This window comes from Microcaecilia unicolor, chromosome 1 (assembly GCF_901765095.1).
Source record: "Microcaecilia unicolor chromosome 1, aMicUni1.1, whole genome shotgun sequence".
NCBI lineage: Eukaryota > Metazoa > Chordata > Amphibia > Gymnophiona > Siphonopidae > Microcaecilia > Microcaecilia unicolor.
Window position 1 is genome coordinate 70,951,870 of NC_044031.1, and position 20,665 is coordinate 70,972,534.

General features: G+C 44.5%; 1 protein-coding gene across 4 annotated transcripts in view; it reads right to left on the minus strand.

The window, feature by feature from the left end:
• KMT2C (lysine methyltransferase 2C) overlaps positions 1 to 20,665 on the minus strand; it is a 917,733-nt gene that overhangs the window by 101,365 nt on the left and 795,703 nt on the right. For all 4 annotated transcript variants that reach the window (XM_030198371.1, XM_030198346.1, XM_030198363.1 and 1 more), the window contains 2 exons: positions 14,996 to 15,205; positions 11,509 to 11,673 (listed from right to left, as the gene is read on the minus strand). In XM_030198371.1, coding sequence (XP_030054231.1) covers positions 11,509 to 11,673; positions 14,996 to 15,205 — 375 coding nt within the window. The remainder of the gene's footprint in view (positions 1 to 11,508; positions 11,674 to 14,995; positions 15,206 to 20,665) is intronic.

The window sequence follows — 20,665 nt, forward strand, 5'->3', positions numbered from 1 at the left end:
CCATGCTTTTTGTGCATGTCTCACAGTCCTTGTTGATTTGATGGAAAAGGCATTCTTCCCTGAAGGTAAAGAAGCCTTAATGGGACATTACTTCTTGCGTGGTCATTTAGCTTATCAGCGTTTGTCTCCTGAATGAGGAGGAACTTGTACAGTAGTGGAGGTATATCCACATTTGACCATATATAACTATTCAGAAATTATACCTTGACCATGTGCTTCTCAGATCACTCATAAGGCTAGGATGCTGCAGAAATGAGATTTAGAAGAATCTAAAATCATAGTGAATGATCAGAGCGTAAAATCCCTTTGGAAGTGGAGGCATGGAATGAGGACTCTTACACATGCAATAAGGAGACTTCAGGCTGTAGCTGAAATGATAGCCTATGATCTAGCCCAAGACATATGACCCATTAATAAGGAGATGACCCAAATGTGTGAATTCACTATTCAGTGTAGGCTAGCCTTAGAGTATTTACTTTCTGCCCAAGGAGGCGTCTGTGCCTTTATAAAACTACTAGTAGTAGTTTTTATGTTGATGACCAATCTCAGATATTGATGCATTCAGCAGCCTATCTTGAGAATCTAACTTACATTACAAAAAACTCAGATATGGATTAAGTGAGGCAAATTTTCAACGCACTTAACCTTCCAAAGTTCCATAGGTTTCTAGATGTGGGTACAGTGGGGTTGTGGTGGGTATTGGAGGGCTCGCTGTTTCCTCCACAAATATAACAGGTGGGGGGGGGGTTTGGGCCTGGGTCCGCCTGTCTGAAGTGCACTGCAGTCATAGGTGGTCGGTAGCCCAACTGTTTGGGGAGGCTAAAGGGGGCGGAGTTACGGGTGGTACCAGCGGTGGAGCTTACATCCATAGTTGTTTGACAACACACCTAGCTCCGCCCCCACCTAGCCCTGCCCTTGTTGACGTGTTTTAAAATTCAAGCAAAACTTGTACAGGAAAACTAATTCAAATAAGTACAATGCTATCATAGAAAACTTATTTACTCTAGCCCATTATATAGGCTGAAGCCAGTAGGTAGAGCTTGCCACCATTTTCACTCACCCAAAACAATAGCAAAATATTATTAGAAATGAGGAACTGCCTACGCGTGGTCCATGTGTAAAAAGTCAAAAGCTGTTCCAGTTGGATAGGATGTGCCTTAAAAGATGGAGGACTATATATACTAGTAAAAAAGGCCTGTTTCTGACACAAATGAAACGGGCGCTAGCAAGGTTTTCCTCGGAGTGTGTATGTTTCAGAGAGTGTATATGTGAGAGTGACTGTGTGAGAGCGAGAGAGAGAGAGTGACTGTGCGAGTGTGTGTGTGTGACAGAGACAGTGAGTGAGACTGGGTGCAAGTGTTTATGTGTGAGAGAGTGTGTCACACAGATACAGTGTGTGAGAGAGAGTGTGTGTGAGAGAGAGCGAGTGTGAGAATATGTGTGCGATACACAGACTCTTTGTGAGACCGAGAGAGTGTATGAGATCGAGATTTTGCAGAACACCCTCCCCCTCTTCTTCCCCCTTCTCCCTCTCCCCCCCCTGTCTGAGTTCCAGGTCCCCCCTCCCCCCCTGTCCGAGTTCCAGGACCCCCCCCCTTCGTCCCATCCCCCTCCCCCCTCTCGCTCCCCCCTGATCCAGGACCCCCCTCCCCTTCCCGCTCCTCCCCTTCCATTGGAGTTCCAGGAATCCCCTCCCCCCCCGTGTCGTTTCATGACCCCCTCCCCCCTCTGTAGTTTCAGGACCCCCACCCCCCCTCTGGCCCTCCCCCTCGTAATAGCCGGCTGTTTAAAAGTTTTTACCTCCTGCACGCAGGGACGCCGCTTCAGACAGCCTTTACTTTCGCTTCTGTTTCAGCTGTTCCTGTGGTCCCGCCCATGAGGGGTGAGCGGCGGCGACCTTGGTGGGGGGGGGGGGGGGGGCGCGTTGTGGCAGGGGCAGGAGATGTTGGTGCGTATGGAGGAAGGGTTGATGCTGCTCCTGCAACGTTCCAATGTCTCTCACTGCGTTCATGACGTCAGGAGATGGTTACGATCCCAGTGAGACACATTCGAACGTTGAAGGAGTAAATTATTATATTAGACTAGTAAGAAAGGCCCATTTCTGAGGCCAATGAAATGGGCGCTAGCAAGGCCCTTTCCTTCCCATCCCCCTCCCCTTTTTCGTGGACTTACCCTCCGTGCTTCAGGGTCATGGGCTCCCCCACCGCAATGCCACATAGAGAGTGGCTGGCTGGCTCCTTCGCTGCCTCCGACCTTTTGCCTGCCTCACTCCGTTGGTCGGGGCTGGCTGGCTCATTGGCTCCCTCGCTGCCTGGGTGCCTCACGTAGTGTTGCAGATCGATGTGTGCCCCGCCCTTGCGTCAAACGTGATGACGTCGAGGGTGGAGCGATGCGATTGGTTAACTGTCGTTGCTCTCGACGTCATCACGTTTGTCGCGAGGGTGGGGCAAACAGGCATGGGGAGAAATTTCGATCTCTGCCACCTCAGGGAACATTCTGATCTCTGCCACCTCAAAAACCGGAAGTTGCAGAGCTTCATTAGAACGTTGAGGTAGCGAATTATGTGCGGAAGGGGCGTGGCTGTGGGCGGGTCTCAGTGAGAGTGAGTGGTGCATGAGTGACAGTGAGTGGTGACAGCCTAAATGCAGGGCTTCAGTGTTTCCCTGCCACAGAGTGAGCTTTGAGGTGAGAATTATTTATATATATACTAGTATAAAAGGCCCATTTCGGATAGAAGTGAAACGGGCGCTAGGCAGGTTTTCCTCGTAGTGTGTACGTTTGAGTGAATGTGTGTGTGTGCGTGTGTGAGAGAGAGAGAGAGAGTGACTGTGCTATTGTGTATCACATAGAGATTGAGACAGGGTGCTTGTGTATCTGTTAGTGAGTGTGTGTGTTTCAGAATGACTGTGTGCGAGTGCGTATGTTGGACAGAGTGAGTGAGAGAGACAGAGTTTTCTCAGAGATACAGTTTGTTTGACAGAGAGTCTGGTTTTCCCCTTCTCCCTTCCCTCCCCATCCTACCTTTCCCTTCTGTTTGCCTCCCCCCTCCTTTTCCTCCCTCCCTCTACTGAGTGTCAGCCCCTCCCCTCTCGCAGGGTCCCCACCCCCATCTCTCTGGTGTGAGGACCCCCTCCCCGCCTCCTTTTCCCTCTGTTAAGCGTTTCTGTCTTCCTTCCCTGACTTCCTCCTTCTCCATGCTTGCGTTATTTCAAGAGATCGGGCAGGCTTTCCATTCAGAAATACAGAGGGGGGGTTCCGGGATCTCCTCCAAGTCCTCTGTCGTCGCCACTGTGTGTACCGCCCCATCCTCGACGGCATCGCATTATGACGCGAGGGCGGAGCTACATTTCCCTTTTTTTTGTTGTTGTTGCCTCGCCGGTACTCCTCCGTCGGGAGTTTAGACCTCCGTTTGTTTCTGTTTTTTGAAGCGCGATTCTTTTATGGCGATTGACCCGCCCTCGACGTCATGACGTTTGGACGCAAGGGCGGAGCTTACTGAGATGGAGCCTGAGCTTCAGAGGTTACAAACCCTTCACTGAAGCCACAGAGTCAGCTTCAGAACGTTGAGGTTGGTTTTTATTATATAGGATATATATATATATATATATATTTGTTCTTATTTGAAAGTTTCCATATATAAACATCATGAAATAAAAATTGAATACCACTAAAACAGCTTAAAAATATTGTAGCTAGTAGAGACAGCAGTTATAAACTCTCTATTTTGTGCTCATTTTTCTACACTGTTCTTTATAATAGAGACGGCCAAATTTAGTGAGGATATCCTTTTTCCTGATGGGTTCACCTTAGCAGCTGTTGTAATGTGCCTTAGGAAGCCTGGTGTTATAAAATAAGATGGACTATATTGAAATTAAATGGAAGTAAAATTAAACTCACCTTTCATTAGGGCATATGAAATCACATCTTCACAGGTCTGTTATCAATCTAACCTTCTTGGGCTCCCACGTGGCCACCCCCGTTTCAAAACCGAAGCCAGCCCTCCCCCCACATTCAAAGCCACGGCTCCTTCCCCAGCGGTTCTGACCGCTGGAAAAAAAAAGAAAAAGAAAACTTGTATCTTTCTCTCCCTGCCTGCGTCCAGCCCCCACTCACTTCTTTTCTTACCCGATGGCCTGCTTGACTCGCTACGTCCCTAAGGCTCCTTCCCCAGCGGTTCTGAGCACAGTTCAGTGCCATAGCAACGGGTGGGCTCAAGTGGGCACAGGCCTTCGTAAGAGGCTTGGGGAGACTAAGGGAAGGCTAAGTGCTTTGAAAATATGCCTCTAAGCCTCCCCAGCTCATCCATGATCTTCTGCCTCCTCTGTCAGTACCTCCTACCCTCCTCGAATTCGGGGCAGGAGCAAAAAGAAATTGTATCTTCCTCTCCTCTTCTGCGCCCCTCCCCGCTCATTTCTTTTCTTACCTGGCTGCCTGCCCGATTCGCGAATCGCTTCCTCCCTTCCCCAGCAGGTAGAGCACAGAAGGAAAAAAAAAAGCTGCCGGTATAGAGCCAGGTAAGAAAAGAAGTGAGCGGAGAGGGGAAACCGGCGAGGAGAGGAGAGGAAGATACAATTTCTTTTGCTCCTGCCCCGAGTTTGAGGAGGGCAGGAGGTACTGACAGGAGGCAGGAGGAGGTCATGGTTGGCCTCCCCAAGCCTCTTATAAGGGGTGCCTATGTCTGCAGTACCCACTAAAACTGCTCCCGGGACCTGCATGCGCTGTCATGGACCTGAGTATGACATCTGAGTCTGGAAAAACATATTTTTAAAGAAGTTTTTTGAGGGTGGTAGGGGGTTAGTGACCACTGGGGGAGTAACGGGAGGTTATCCCCGATTCTCTCTGGTTATTTCTGGCATCTTTTTGTGCCTTAGTCGTAATAAAAACAGGTCTGGGTGAAAACGTCCGTCAGGGACATCCTTGTTTTTTTCGATTATGGGTCAAGGACATCCAAGTGTTAGGCACGCCCAAGTCCCGCTTTCGCTACGCCACTGACACGCCCCCTTGAACTCTGGCCCTCCTTGTGACGGAGTGCAGTTGGAGATGTCATAAATTGGGTTATGATTATATCGATTTGGACGTCCCTGGGAGAAGGACATTCATCTTCCGATTTATGTCGAAAGATGGACATCCTTATCTTACGAAAATGAGCTCCTAAGTCTGCCCCCCTTCAACCTCAATTCATGTCCTCTAGTTCTACCGCCTTCCCGTCTCCAAAAATGGTTTGTTTGCGGATTAACACCTTTCAAATATTTGAATGTTTGTATCATGTCATCCCTGTTTCTCCTTTCCTCCAAGGTATACATGTTCAGGTTGGCAAGTCTCTCTTCGTATGGTTTGCAATGCAAATCCCATACCATTTTTGTGGGTTTTCTTTGCACCGCTTCCAGTTTTTTTACATCTTTAGCAAGATACGGTCTCCAAAACTGAACACAATACTCCAAGTGTGGCCTCACCAAAGACTTGTAGAGGGGCATCAACACCTCCTTTCTTCTGCTGGTTATACTCCTCTCTATGCAGCCTAGCATGCTTCTGGCCATGGCCGTCACCTTGTTTCTTCACCTTCATATCCTCTGACACCAACACCCCAAGGTCTCTCCCCTCCTATTCAGTATTTCTCTTTTGAGTTTCTACACCCCAAATGCATCACTCTGCACTTCTTGGCATTAAATTTTAACTATTGATTCACTCAAGCTTATTGATTATTAATTTGAAACTCCCAAACACAGCCTCACACTCACTGTGTAACTTAATGGATATAAGGAAGAGCTCTTATCTCAATTGCTATCAATTTAAATAGATTTAAGTGGAGAAAAAGGCTTCAGTATCGCCACCCAGCCAGCCAGATATTATCCGTCTACAAGGCATGAACTCGGCGCACCATCATTTTGCAAAAAAACCCCTCCACAATCTCCAATCTATTTATGTTCTCAAACGTTACTGATGAGCACATTCATATATCCTTAATTACAGGATTTCCATATATACAGTAACATAGTAACATAGTAGATGACGGCAGAAAAAGACCTGCACGGTCCATCTAGTCTGCCCACGATAAACTCATATGTGTATACCTTACCTTGATTTGTACCTGTCTTTTTCAGGGCACAGACCGTATAAGTCTGTCCAGCAGTATTTCCCGCCTCCCATCACCGGCTCTGGCACAGACCCCGTATAAGTCTGCCCTCCCCTATCCTAGCCTCCCAACCACCAACCCCTCTTCCCCCCGCCACCCAATTTCAGCTAAGCTTCTGTGGATCCATTCCTTCTGCACAGGATTCCTTTATGCCTATCCCACGCATGTTTGAATTCCGTTACCGTTTTCATGTCCACCACCTCCCGCGGGAGGGCATTCCAAGCGTTCACCACCCTCTCCGTGAAGAAATACTTCCTGACAGCTTTCCTGAGTCTGCCCCCCTTCAATCTCATTTCATGTCCTCTCGTTCTACCGCCTTCCCATCTCTGGAAAAGATTCGTTTGCGGATTAATACCTTTCAAATATTTGAACGTCTATATCATATCACCCCTGTTCCTCCTTTCCTCCAGAGTATACATGTTCAGGTCAGCAAGTCTCTCTTCATATGTCTTGGAACGCAACTCCCATACCATCCTCGTAGCTTTTCTTTGTATCGCTTCCATTTTTTTAACATCCTTCGCAAGGTACGGCCTCCAAAATTGAACACAATACTCCAGGTGGGGCCTCACCAACATCTTATACAGGGGCATTAAAACCTCCTTTCTTCTGCTGGTCACACCTCTCTCTATACAGTCTAGCAACCTTCTCGCTACGGCCACTGCCTTGTCGCACTGTTTCATCGCCTTCAGGTCCTCAGATACTATCACCCCAAGATCCCTCTCCCTGTCCGTGTCTATCAGGCTCTCCCCACCTAACACATACGCCTCCCTTGGATTTCTACTCCCTAAGTGCATCACTTTGCATTTCTTCGCATTGAATTTTAATTGCCAAACGTTAGACCATTCTTCTAGCTTCTTCAGATCTTTTTTCATGTTTTCCACTCCCTCCGGGGTGTCCACTCTGTTGCAAATCTTGGTGTCATCCGCAAAAAGGCAAACTTTACCTTGTAACCCTTCGGCAATGTCACTCACAAATATATTGAACAGAATGGGCCCCAGCACCGATCCCTGAGGCACTCCACTACTCACCTTTCCCTCCTCCGAGCGAACTCCATTTACCACCACCCTCTGGCGTCTGCCCTTCAACCAGTTCCTAATCCAGTTCACCACTTCGGGTCCTATCTTCAGCCCTTCTAGTTTATTCAAGAGCCTCCTGTGGGGAACCGTGTCAAAAGCCTTGCTGAAATCTAAGTAGATGACGTCCATAGCACGTCCTTGATTTAATTCTCCTGTCACCCAAAGAATTCAATGAGATTCGTTTGGCACGATTTCCCTTTGGTGAAACCATGTTGTCTCGGATCTTGCAACTTATTGGCTTCCAGGAAATTCACTATCCTTTCCTTCAGCATGGCTTCCATTACTTTTCCAATAACCGAAGTGAGGCTTACCGGCCTGTAGTTTCCAGCTTCTTCCCTATCACCACTTTTGTGAAGAGGGACCACCTCCGCCGTTCTCCAATCCCTCGGAACCTCTCCCGTCTCCAAGGATTTATTAAACAAATCTTTGAGAGGACCCGCCAGAACCTCTCTGAGCTCCCTCAGTATTCTGGGGTGGATCCCGTCCGGCCCCGTGGCTTTGTCCACCTTTAGCTTTCCAAGTTGTTCATACACACTCTCTTCCGTGAACGGTGCTCTATCCCCTTCATTCTCAGGTGTACTTTTGCCAGTCCCTCTCGGTGTTGATACTGCCGGTGACTTATCTTAATTCCTATGCAGTTGGCTCCATCTTTGGAGTGCAGCAGACGTGACACAGGATTATATACGTGTCCATGAGCGGCATGAGATGAGTGTGGAATGTATCTTTACAGAAGTAGTGCACCCCTGAAGCAGCGATAGTGAAATGGGGACTCCCTGTTGGGTTTTGATTGGTGCGACGGAGCCAACTGCATAGGAATTAAGATAAGTCACCGGCAGTATCAATACATTACTATATTGTAAAGTACTGTATATATGGAAATCCTGTAATTAGGGATATACGAATGTGCTCATCAGTAACGTTTGAGAACATAAACAGATTGGAGATGGAGTTTTTTTTTGGCAAAATGATGGTGCGCCGGGCTCATGCCTTGTAGTTGGATAATATCTGGCTGGCTGGGTGGCGATACTGAAGCCTTTTTTCTCCACGTAAATCTATTCAAATTGATAGCAATTGAGATAAGAGCTCTTCCTTATATCCATTAAATTAAATTTTAACTGCCAGACCCTTGACCATTCTTCTAACTTTTGGAGATCCCTTCTCATCGTTTCTACTCCCTCCAGGGTATCCACTCTATCTTCGTGTCATCCGCAAAAAGGCAAATCTTTCCTTCTAACCCTTCAGCAATATCTCTCACAAACATATTAAACAAAATGTCCCCCAGCACCGACCCCTGAGGAACCCCACTGCTCACCATCCTTTCCTCTGAGCAGATTCCATTTACCACCACCCTCTGCCACCAATTTTTAAAAGTTAGTGGTTCTTAGTCTCCATCTGCCAGTAGGAGAAGAAAAATCCATACGTCTGGAAGGAACGTGATAATGGAGAAAATAATTTTCGAAATGATTTATATGAGTGAAATGGTCTAGCTGAAAACTGCCCACCTCTGTATAGCTAGATGTATATGTTAATACTTTTAGCCAAGCTAAAGAGTGGTATTTCTGAGCCATATTTAGGTTGAGGGAGAAAAATACCATACGTAGATTTAAATATTAAATGCAGGCATGCTATAATACATCTATACTTGGTGGTCCACACAAATAGGAGAAGCAAAGTACAGTAGGTGAATGATTTTACCACATATACATTCAGGATGTTAATTTTTAAATACAATAGAAGGTTGTAAATACGGACCTCCCGAGAATCTAGACCCCTAAAAGTTGTGGGATCAAGACAGTGCATTTTTTCTAGCAAAAAAGGTGCTGGTACTCAAATGTCAGGTCACCCTTTAGGGGTGGGGTGATTACTGAGGGACCCACCCCACAATAGCCAGGCCCTCTGCAACCAGACACAGAATCTATGACAAGGCAGAATTGGTGTGCAGAGCTTGAGCTCTTTCATTAAAAGGTGGGGAACATGGGTCAATTTTAGCAGACAATGGAAAAGGTGCCGATACTGAGTACCCCCAAGTACCCCCTCAAAAAAAACACTGGATCTGGACTGCCTAAGAATCCGGACTACACCTTCTCCTTCCCTCCTCCTCCCCACGGATCAGCATTTCTCCCTCCACTTCTGGCCCTGCCCGCGGCTCTCTCTCATTCCCCAGTATACATTATCTTTTCAGAAGTCTTCCATGCTGCTGCTGCATCAGCGGCAGCCTTACTCACAAGGCTGCCTTTGGCCTGCACTGGGCCTTTCCCTCTGAACCATCCCGCCCTTCCAAAAACAGGAAGTTGTATCAGAGTGGGTGGGACAGCTCAGAGGGGAAATGCCCAGTGCCGGCCAGAGGCAGCCCGCGAGTAAGGCTGTGATTGGTGCTGCAGCACAGAAAACGTTAGAAAAGGTACTGTTCACCAGGGAGTGAGAGAGAGCTGTGGGCAGTGCCAGGAGGTGAAGCAGAGACACTGGACCATGCGGGGTGGGGGTGGGGGATGCCTAGCCATGGAGGGCCTTGGAGGCCTGGGTTCCCTCCATTGGGCTCAAACCCCTGGGCCCTCTACTATGGGGAAGAGAGACATGGAAATGAATACTGTACACATTTTTTTTTAAATTTGAGCTTTTACAGTATGTCTTTCCTGTTTTCTGTATTTGTTAATGAATAAATCAACATAATTTGCCTGTTCATCTCTTTATTCGTCCTTAATTTTGAATTTTAGAAGTCCAGAAAATTCAAAAATCTAGACTGACCCAATCCTCAAGCAGTCCAGATTTTTGGACTTGTACAGTACAAGCAACACAGATAGTTTTCATTTGGAAATTAAAAGCAATGTACAGGAACTTTTTAAAAATTGGCTGCTCTACATAAGAAGTAAAACAGTTTTGACCGAGTTGAGATACTAATGAATGCAGAACTTACCAGCCATTAAAGACTGGAATTCATAGTCACCCGATTTAGTGCATAACAAGAGGTGATTCTTGCTACTTAAGACTTCTGGAGAATAAGTTGTCTCAGTTAACTGGATAGCACTGAGTATAAGCTTGCTTAAAAGAGTTTCAATATGCAAGCTTACTTTTTGGTGATTAGGATAAATCATAGATAAAATATATACTTACTGGATATATTGTTTGGAGTTTTAATATCACTTTTATTGTTGACATGGAAATCTGGTAACTGGCATATTAAAAATAAATGAACTTGAAGTTGGTATGATTTTAGAAACCATTCATTGGTTTAGAATTGAATGATACATTTTTGTGATTGTTTTGTTTATATGGTTTATTTTTTGTCACACTTAATGCAGGCTAAGGACAAAACGAAAATCAAAATGAATAATTAAAGGATTCTGAAAGGAAACATGGTGAATTGTCCCTAGCCAAGGACTCAGACTGCAAATACTGACCTAAAATGAAGTTGGGAGAGAATTTAAAAAGTGTAGGTTTGGGGGGGGGGGGGTGTTAATCCCCAAGTTGTTACAAATGGAAGCTCATAACAGCAAATCCTGATTCTACTGCTGACCATGATGGAAGTACAAAGGGGCAGGAGAAAAGTGCTGGATAAAAACAAGACAGAGAGAAAAATGACAAGCATAATGGTTGCAATTTTTCTTTCTTTTGGGATCTCATGTGTCGATTATGATTTCGCAGAGAAAATGTTAAGTGTTATAATCAGTGGTGTGCTGGAGCGGGCTCTCAAGGGCTAGCGAGAGACGTTTAAGTTTTTAAGAATTTTGGGAGCCGGTTGTTAAAGTAGGCCTCCCATTGGCTATTCTAACAACTGACTCCCAAAATGTAGGCTTGGGCCCCCTCCTGAATTCTCTTTTACTTTGCTGGCAGTGATGCTGGCCCCAACAGCCAAGTAAATAGACTGCTGATGCTCCCTGCTCCTTGTTTCTGACTCTGAGCATCAGGCTGGCACTTTTCATGCAAGCGCAAGAAGGTTCCATCATGCTGCTCAGAGCCAGAAACAAAGCAGCAGAGAATGGTGGCAGTCCATTTATTGGCTGGTGGGGCTCGGCAAAGGTATGCCTAGCATGCCTGCACAAGGGAGGGGAGAGGGAGGCATGTATTCCCCCCTCCCCCCAAATTTCAGGGCCGGCTATGTCCAGAGAGAGAGCCAGTTGTTAAAAATTTACCAGCACACCCCTGGTTATAATTACAACGAAACAATGTAAGCAGGATTTTGTGTTGTAAAGATCTGTATACACTTTTTGGGAGAGGAAGCTTCCCTGGCCTTTTGCTTTATGACCACACGTACAATGATGCTGAGGTACACAATGGGTTAAGTTTTGAGGTAAAACATACCTTATATATCAGCTGGGAGTAATAATCAGAAACTCCATCAAGTGCGGCATTGCCAAATGCTCCAAGAAGGCGGCATCTTCCATTTATTTGGCCACTGCCATATGGAAGGAAGTGTGCAAAATTCACGCTAATTATTGGTTCCATTAGCGGCAGCAGAGAAAGCTCCTACAAAAAAGAAACATTTGCAAGAATAAATGTCTGAGCAAAAAAAAGATTGGTATTTCAAAATAACCTTTCCTAATAGGCTAGCTAATTTGTAATATGCAGATAGGACCTATTTTAACTATAATTATTATTATTTATTTAGATTTTGCTCACACCTTTTTCAGTAGTAGCTCAAGGTGAATTACATTCAGGTACACTGGGTATTTCTCTGTCCCTGGAGGGCTCACAATCTAAGTTTGTACATGAGGCATTGGAGGGTTAAGTGGCTTGCCCGAGATCACAAGCAGCAGCAGTGGGATATGAACTGGCCACCTCTGAATGTCAAGACTGGTGCTCAAACTACTAGGCTACTCCTTCACTCTAGATATGTTCTAATTTTAAGTAGGCTTGGACAAGTTTCTGGATGAAAAATCCATAGTCTGTTACCGAGATGGATATGGGGGAAGCCACTGGGATTGGTAGCATGGAATGTTGCTTGTAATTGGGTTTCTGCAAAGTACTTGTGATCTGGATTGGCCACTGTTGGAAGCAGGATACTGGGCTAAATGGAGCATTGGTCTGACCCAGTATAGCTATTCTTATGTACCTTCTCATAGAGGTAGTGTAGGTGGGGCAAGGCAAGGAGGCTAAACAAATAGCCACACAGTGTTGTAAGTAAAACACATTTTATTCAAAGAAGGAAGTAAAACCTGTTCCCTTCACAGGCAAAAATAAGTTGAGAATCAAAGTCTCTTGGAAATTCAAAATGCAGTCTTGCACTAGTTTCCACAAGTAACCAACAAGCAGGCCTGGTTTCTCTGTACCCTTCGCCTCTACTGCTAATTCCAGACTCTGTTCCTTTGATGTCGCTGCACCTCACGCCTTGAATAGACTTCCCGAGCCTGTACGTCTAGCCCCGTCATTGGCAGTTTTCAAATCCAGGCTAAAAGCCCACCTCTTTAACGCTGCTTTTGACTCCTAACCACTACTCACTTGCCCTGTACCCTTTTATCCTCACCTCTTTAATTCCCTTACCTCTTAGTTGTTCTGTTTGCCTGTACTATTTAGATTGTGAGCTCTTTGAGCAGGGACTGTCTTTTCATGTATGGTGTACAGCTCTGCGTATGCCTTGTAGTGCTATAGAAGTGATAAGTAGTAGTAGTAAAACTTGGCCTATTTGAATGAAGTTCTATTGGAAGGTTTCCCTTATCTTCCCTGGGCTTCTCTGTTCTAACTAGGCTTTTATCTCATTTCCTGCACCACACCCTCCTTGCTATGCCTTATACGGGCCACATCCTTTAAGGTAGCTCTGTGAAGGAGTGTTGTTAAGTGGAATCGGTAACCTCCTATAGGGTCATTCCATGCCAAGTGGTCTAAACCTTCCCACCATCATGTCTCCAATTTTGTTCAAATTTTATCGGTTGTGCGAGTCAGGTGTTAAACGAAGTTTCCCAAAATTTTGAGGTCTCTAACTGCAATAGTTGCAGATCTAGACCCCCTTTTCTGAAAGGTTGTTAGTCCATGAGCGCACGACATTTACCAAAATGCCATTTTTGGGGTCTAATAAAATCCAAACACATTTATAAAAATGGCAAAAAATTCAAATCCTGTACAGTTTTTGATGCTAATTCCGATGAAATACATTTTAACATTATGGATGCAAAATCCAGTCAAACAAGTTGACTTAAAGTGTGCATCAAAATTGGTTGCGACTCATCGGAACATATTTGGACCAATATTCAGACCGCAACAACTTCCATGCAAACAAAGATACGGACTTGTGCTGGACATAATACTGCCAGATTTGCAACTAACCAGCATCTATAAACGCCCTGCAGGATCTCTTCAAAGTTGGCACTGTCAGCGCAAATGGTAAAATGTACCAAAGTTCAAAGCCAATCTCTATATATAAAAGGCATCTCCAATGCTGGTTAGTTGCAAATCTGGCATAATGCTTGTTCAAAATTTCAAGTCCGTTTCTTTGTTTGCATGGAAGTTGTTGCGGTCTGAATATTGGTCCAAATATGTTCCGATGAGTCGCGACCAATTTTGATGCACACTTTGAGTCAACTTCTTTGACTGGATTTTGCATCCATAATGTTAAAATGTATTTCATCGGAATTAGCATCAAAAACTGTACAGGATTTGAATTTTTTAGTCATTCTTATAAATGTGTTTGGATTTTATTAGACCCCAAAAATGGCATTTTGGTAAATGTCACACACTCAAGGACTGACAACCTTTCAGAAAAGGGGGTCTAGATCTGCAACTATTGCAGTTAGAGACCTCAAATTTTGGGAAACTTCGTTTAACACCTGACTCGCGCGCAACAGATAAAATTTGAACAAAATTGGAGACATGATGGTGGGAAGGTTTAGACCACTTGGCATGGAATGACCCTATACACTCCCTCACAGACCTTTCATTGGTTCATTCAAATAATAACTTGCAGAGTCTGATATTTGAATTTGGATTTAGCTCATACTTTTTCAGCAGTAGCTCAATGTGAGTTACATTCAGGCATTTCCCTGTTCACAGACGGCTTACAATCTTACCTGAAGCAATGGAGGTTTCAGTGACTTGCCCAAGATCACAAGTAGCAGCAGTGGGATTTGCCCTGGTGCTCTAACCATTAGGCCAGTGGTTCCCAAAGCTGGTTCTGGAGGCACCCCAGCCAGTCAGGTTTTCAGGATATCCACAATGAATATTCACGAGAGAGATTTCCATGACTACCACCACTGCATGCAAATCTCTCTCACGGATATTCATTATGGACATCCTGAAAACCTGACTGGCTGGGGTGCTTCCAAAACCAGGTTTGGGAAACACTGCACTAGGCTATTCCTCCACTCAATAATGGAATTAGCATTATAAACCAAAAGGTCTAGGTATAGGCATGCATTTATATTTCTGAGTTAATGGGCCAATGTATGTTGGACATAGGAAAGAAACACTTGCTACAAAATTCTGTATGGAATATACTTTCTTTCAAATTCCTGTCACCATTCAGAGAACTTTACTTGTCTTCTCATAAAAATATAGGAGGGTTACTAAAGAGATAACGGAGAAAAAAACTTCAGCACTGAAATTGCCTTTAGGCATAATACTGCACATTACCAGTTATGAAATGAGTTTCCAGACTCATGGGTGCATACAAATATGGTGAGCACCCTCTAGTATTTAGAACTATACTATTGACTAGATGTCAGAGTAAAAAGTGAATACAAACAACATAACCTGGAAAGTTTATACAGTTCCATCAGGTCTTGATTTGGAAACTGCTAGGTCTAGTTCAACATTCTATCTTGAAACAAATTATTGATTATACATTTCTCAAATATACCTGCTTCAACTGAGTAAATGTATCAGCATGGGAGCAAAGAATTTGCCTTTCCTCTTCATCCTTCTTTCTTTTCTTAGCCCAAGGTGTCACCTTTTCCCCAGTTTTCTGAGCTCGTTTGCTTCTTGGCTTCTTTCTTTCCTGTTCCGAATCTCCCTTCTGTGGTTGACTTTGATTATTACGAAAACCAGCCTGCAATGGATGCTCTGTCATCTAGTGAGAATGAAAGAAAACTGAAGTTTTTAGAAGACTTCATAATCTGACTTTCATATAACTTTATTAAGTTACATTACGTATATAACATTATCAGTTGGGCTAAATTTTGATTAAAATTTTTAATCAGGACTAATTGCACAATTAAAAATGTGAATCACCCAACTAATTCAGTTCTATAACCTTGATGAAGAGAATACGACTTTGCTGATAACAGGCTGCTTTTGCTTGCAAATTATCGACTATTGAACATGTTAATGGTCAGTTCTGTTGAATCATCAATACAAATACTGTAACAAAATAAATACGGAAGCACCAAACAGTAAGACAGCAATTCAGAATTACAGTTTATTCAGTAAGTTAAATGCAGTTGGACTGTTATAGGTCAAATGTTTAAATGTTTAACATGAACAGGAGGGGGGGATAGAGATATAATATTTAAAAACAGCTTATTCCATTTGATCTGTTTGATCTTTAATGAGTACAGGTTTATAATTGCATTTTCATGGATTCATTTGTAAAATCTCTATCTTTGTATTGTTTTCAATAAAAAACATTGAAACATAAAAATTAGAATTGCCCAACTAAAGGCAGAACATAGCCAGCAGTCCATGGGGGGGGGGGGGGGGGGGGGGGCACACATTTCCTTTCCATCCCCATCCCCCAACATTAGATATCATATCTTTGCTGGAGGGGATGCCAAAGCCCCACCAGTTGAAGAAATCCACTGCCAAAGCGGCCCCCTCCCTCCTTCTGGTGCCTCAGGAGCGAGGAAATCAATGGGGTGCTTCAAGTTACCGATGCTGGAACTCCCCAAGCAAGTGTTGGTGGCTGGAGGCACACCGCTGATTTCCTCACTCATGAGGCAGTACGAGAAGGAAGGGGGTGACAGGCAAAGGATTTCTTCGGCTGATGGGGCTTCAGCTACCCCACTAGCCATTGAACAGGTGTTGCACCTTTGGAGGGGGCCTTCACCCATTCTCTCCCTCTGTCATATGTGCTCCCCCCCTCCCGTGCCTTCACCCATTCTCTCTGTCTCATGTGCCCCCCTCGTGCCTTCACCCATTCTCTCTCTCTTGAACTTAATGTCCCTCTCCTCCTCTCCTGCGGTTCTTTCTCAGTGCTCTTACCCGCTTGCATGCAGTCGGTCCGGCATATCTTCCTCCCCTCCTGGACAGCCAGTGGCTGTCTCCCTTCCTCCCCATTGACCATTTTTTTGAGAAAATCTTCACCTTGCAGCAACGGTATTAAAATATTGCATTGGCCTGCATTGGGCCTTTCTATCTGACCTGTCCTGCCATCTGAAAACAGGAAGCTGTGTCACTAGGGGGCGGGATGAGTCAGAAGGAAAGGCCTGGTGTAGGCCACGGCAGCATTTTAATACCGCTGTTGCAAGATTTACTTGGGGGGGGGGGGGGGGTGTTAAAGGGCAGTGAAGGGAGACACAGCCATCGATTAACTTGCAGCCCTAATTATGTCTTCAACAAATGCAGAAAACTTGCTCCCTATACATTACAAAGGCAGAATATATATGTAAACTGCTTTGATTGTACCACAGAAAGGCAGTATATCAAAATCCATGACCACTTTAGTTCATGGAAATTTATTTTTACCTTTAGTCTTCCAGTCCACTGCTACGATCGAGTCGGATTTGCTCAGCTGTATTACTCACACCTTTTCGTGGAAATCTATATAGCAGAGTGGTCTACAGGTCTTTATCCTTTATTTCCTCTTATTAACCACCAATCTAGATCAGGAGCTGAAATTAAGCTGCTGTGGCCGACAGGTTGATGTGCTACACTTAGCTCAACTGATTACATCCTTTTTAGTACTAATTTTTTATTTGTGAGGGAGGGGACTAAAATTACTTATAATACAAGAAGGATTTTAGTGCACATTAAATATATGCAAAACAGGAAGTACAGGGGTCAGCTAATTTTACTTCACATGCTAAATGACTTGTATATGGAAACTTAACTTTAACCCTGAAAGTGAACTGAAGTTTCAACTTCAAATTGGCTTTGCAAGGGAAGTTAAACAACAGTATATATAAGTGAAACACAATGGTCTTTGTGTTTCACTTATATATACTGATGTTTGCTAACATTTGCTTATTTCTGATCTGAAGAAGGGTTACCTTCAAAAGCTAATCAGAAAATGTATTGTTAGTCCAATAAAAAAGATATCATCTTACTTTCTTTTCTCTGTTTTGTTTTATTTCTATTTATTACCTTTAAAAGTGGACTAGCATTGCTACCAACATCACTTTAAGTTAAAAATCAGCCAAAGACCTTGAAGATTCCAAGAGATGGAATTCACAATTAGGAGGATCATAGGCTCAGAAGCAGCCTGACACAAGGCTCCAGGCCCCTGTACAAGGAATTCACAAGAGACCAGGCCTCTCTACATTCACCATCTATATCACCATCTAACCAAATCCCTCATCTAACACTCATCCACTGATTACTCTCTAACCCATTTACCCAAACCTTCACCCTCCCCCACTCATCATCCCTCTACTAACATCCCAGCCCATCTAAGCTACAAACCAACCCTATTCCCTCACCATCTACCTTCTGCAGGAGTGGTTGGTAGCTGGGTGGTTTTATGAGCAGATATAGATTAGCTAGGTGGGTGCTAGAGAAACAAGTGAGAAAGAACCATTTTAGAATAGTAGAGAGTGGCTTGGTGGGCATGTTGGTGAAATTATCATAAGTTAAACAAGAAATGTGTTGCTTTTAGCAATTAGTGATATTCTTATCGGTCAATCTACAAAAGGAAATGCATATATATATATGTCATTTTTAGATATCTCTTTTACCTTTGACTTTGTGGACCACCAAAATCTTGTTTCACATTTGGCTACATTAAGTATTGATCCACATACTTGTGGTTGGTTTTCTTCTAGTTTAGTGAATATAGCATAGATCGATGGTGGATGTGAGGATCGCCTGGTCACTTTGCTTGCCTGGTGTGAAGGTGGTGGACCTCACTTGGCACCTAGATATGATTTTAGATAGTGCTGAGAAGGAACCTGCTATCATGGTACATGTGGGTACCAATCACATAGGAAAATGTGTGAGGGAGGTTCTGAAAGCCAAATTTAGGCTCTTTGGTAGAAAGCTGAAACCCAGATCCTTCAGGGTAGCATTTTCAGGAATGCTCCCCATTCAACTCACAAGACCCAAGAGGCAGGCAGAGCTTTGAAATCTTGATATGTGGTTGAGATGATAGTGTAGGGATGAGAGATTTAGATTTGTTAGGAACTGGGCAACATTCTGGGAAAGGGGGAACCTATTCTAAAATGATGATCTCCACCTTAAATGGGATGGAACCAGGCTGTTGGCCCTAACATTTAAAAAACAGAGCAGCTTTTAAACTAAAGTTGGGGGGGGGGGGGGGGGGGAGCTGACAGTCGCCCAAGAGCGCATGGTTTGGTGTGGAGTAACCTTAAAGGATACTACTGAAACAAGATTTTTAGGGAAAGAAAGCCAGGAGTGTTTAATGGGAGAACAGAGTAAAGGATGCAAATTATCCCCATGAACTGCAAAGCAGCTTGTAGATGCAAGGAAAAAAAAAATCTGAAGTGTCTATATACTAATGCTAGAAGCCTAAAAAATAAGATGGGAAAGTAGGAATATATAGCACTAAATGAAGAGGTAGCTATAACAGGCATCTCAGAGACCTGGTGTAAGGAAGACAATGGGACACTGTCAGGCATATTTTCGAAAGAGAAAGACGCCCATATTTCAACCCAAATCGGGAGATGGGCGCCTTTCTCTCATGGGCGCCCAAATCAGTATAATCGAAAGCCGATTTTGGGCGCCTCCAACTGCAGTCTGTCGTGCGAACGAACAAAGTTGACGAGGGGGGGGGGGGGGTGTCGGAGGCGTGGTGAAGGCGGGACTGGGGGCGTGTTTATTGGCCGAGAAATGGGCGCGCTCTGCCGATAATGGAAAAAAGAAGGGCGGCAGTAGCGAGAATTCGGGCCGCTTTTTTTGGACCCTTTTGTTTTCACGAACAAGTCCCCAAAAAGTGCCCCTACTGCCCAGATGACCACCGGAGGGAATCGGGGATGACCTCCCCTGACTCCCCCAGTGGTCACTAAGCCCCTCCCACCAAAAAAAGAACTTTAAAAACTTTTTTTTCCAGCCTGTATGCCAGCCTCAAATGTCATACCCAGCTCCATCACAGCAGTTTGCAGGTCCCTGGAGCAGTTGTTAGTGGGTATAGTGGACTTCAGGCAGGTGGACCCAAGCCCATCCCCCCTACCTGTTAGACTTGTGCTGGTAAAAGGGAGCGCTCCAAACCGCCCCCAAAACCCACTGTACCCACATTTAGGTGCCCCCCTTCACCCATAAGTGCTATGGTAATGGTGTAGAGTTGTGGGGAGTGGGTTTTTTTTTTGGGGGGGGGGGATTTGGGGGGCTCAGCACCCAAGGTAAGGGAGCTATGGACTTGGGAGGTATTTTAATTTTTTTTTTTTTACTTTTTACAAGTGCCCCCAGGGTGCCTGGTTGGTGTCCTGGCATGTGAGGGGGACCAGTGCACTACGAATCCTGGCCCCTCCCACGACCAAATGCCTTGGAGTTGTTCGTTTTTGAGCTGGGCGGCTTCGGTTTCCATTATCGCTGAAAACCGATACCGCCAGCTCAAATCCGCTCAGATCAGAAGCATTTGCCCATCACCAACCGTATTATTTAAACAAAAGATGGACGCCCATCTTTTTTGAAAATATGGTCTGTCCCACCCCTTCGCGGACCCATCCTTGGAGATGGGCATCCGCGGTCGATTATGCCCCTCTGTGTTATCAGGGTACAAATTATATCGCAGTGATAGAGTGGATCAAAAATTGGAGGGGAGGGGGTTATGCAATATGTTAAAAAGGGAACTGAGTCAAACAAAATAAATATTCTACATGAAACAGATAGCAGTGTGGAATCCTTGTGGCTATAAATTCCATGTGTGAAGAGGAGGAGTATACTGGTAGGATGAAGAAATGTTTACAGAAATTAGGAAAGCTGGCAAATTGGGCAACATTATAATAATGGGCGATTTCAACTAGCCCAATATTGACTGGACAAATGTTACATCAGGGAGCACTAGGGAGGTAAAATTCCTAGATGTAATAAATGACTGCTTCTTTGAGTAACTGGTCCAAGAACAGACAAGAGGGGAAGATATTTTAGATCTAGTCCATAGTGGAATGCAGGGCATGGTACAAGAGGTAATGGTGTTGGATTCGCTGGGAAACAGTGATCATAACATGATCAAATCTGAGCTGATATCTGGAGTGAAGTCACTAAGGAAATCTACTGTAGCAGCATTTAATTTTTAAAAGGGCGACGACAACAAAATAATACAAATGGTTAAACAGAAGCTAAAAGGATGGGCAGCAAAGGTTAGGACCTTAAATTAGGCATGGATGTTGTTTAAAAATATCATAGAAGCCCAGGCCAA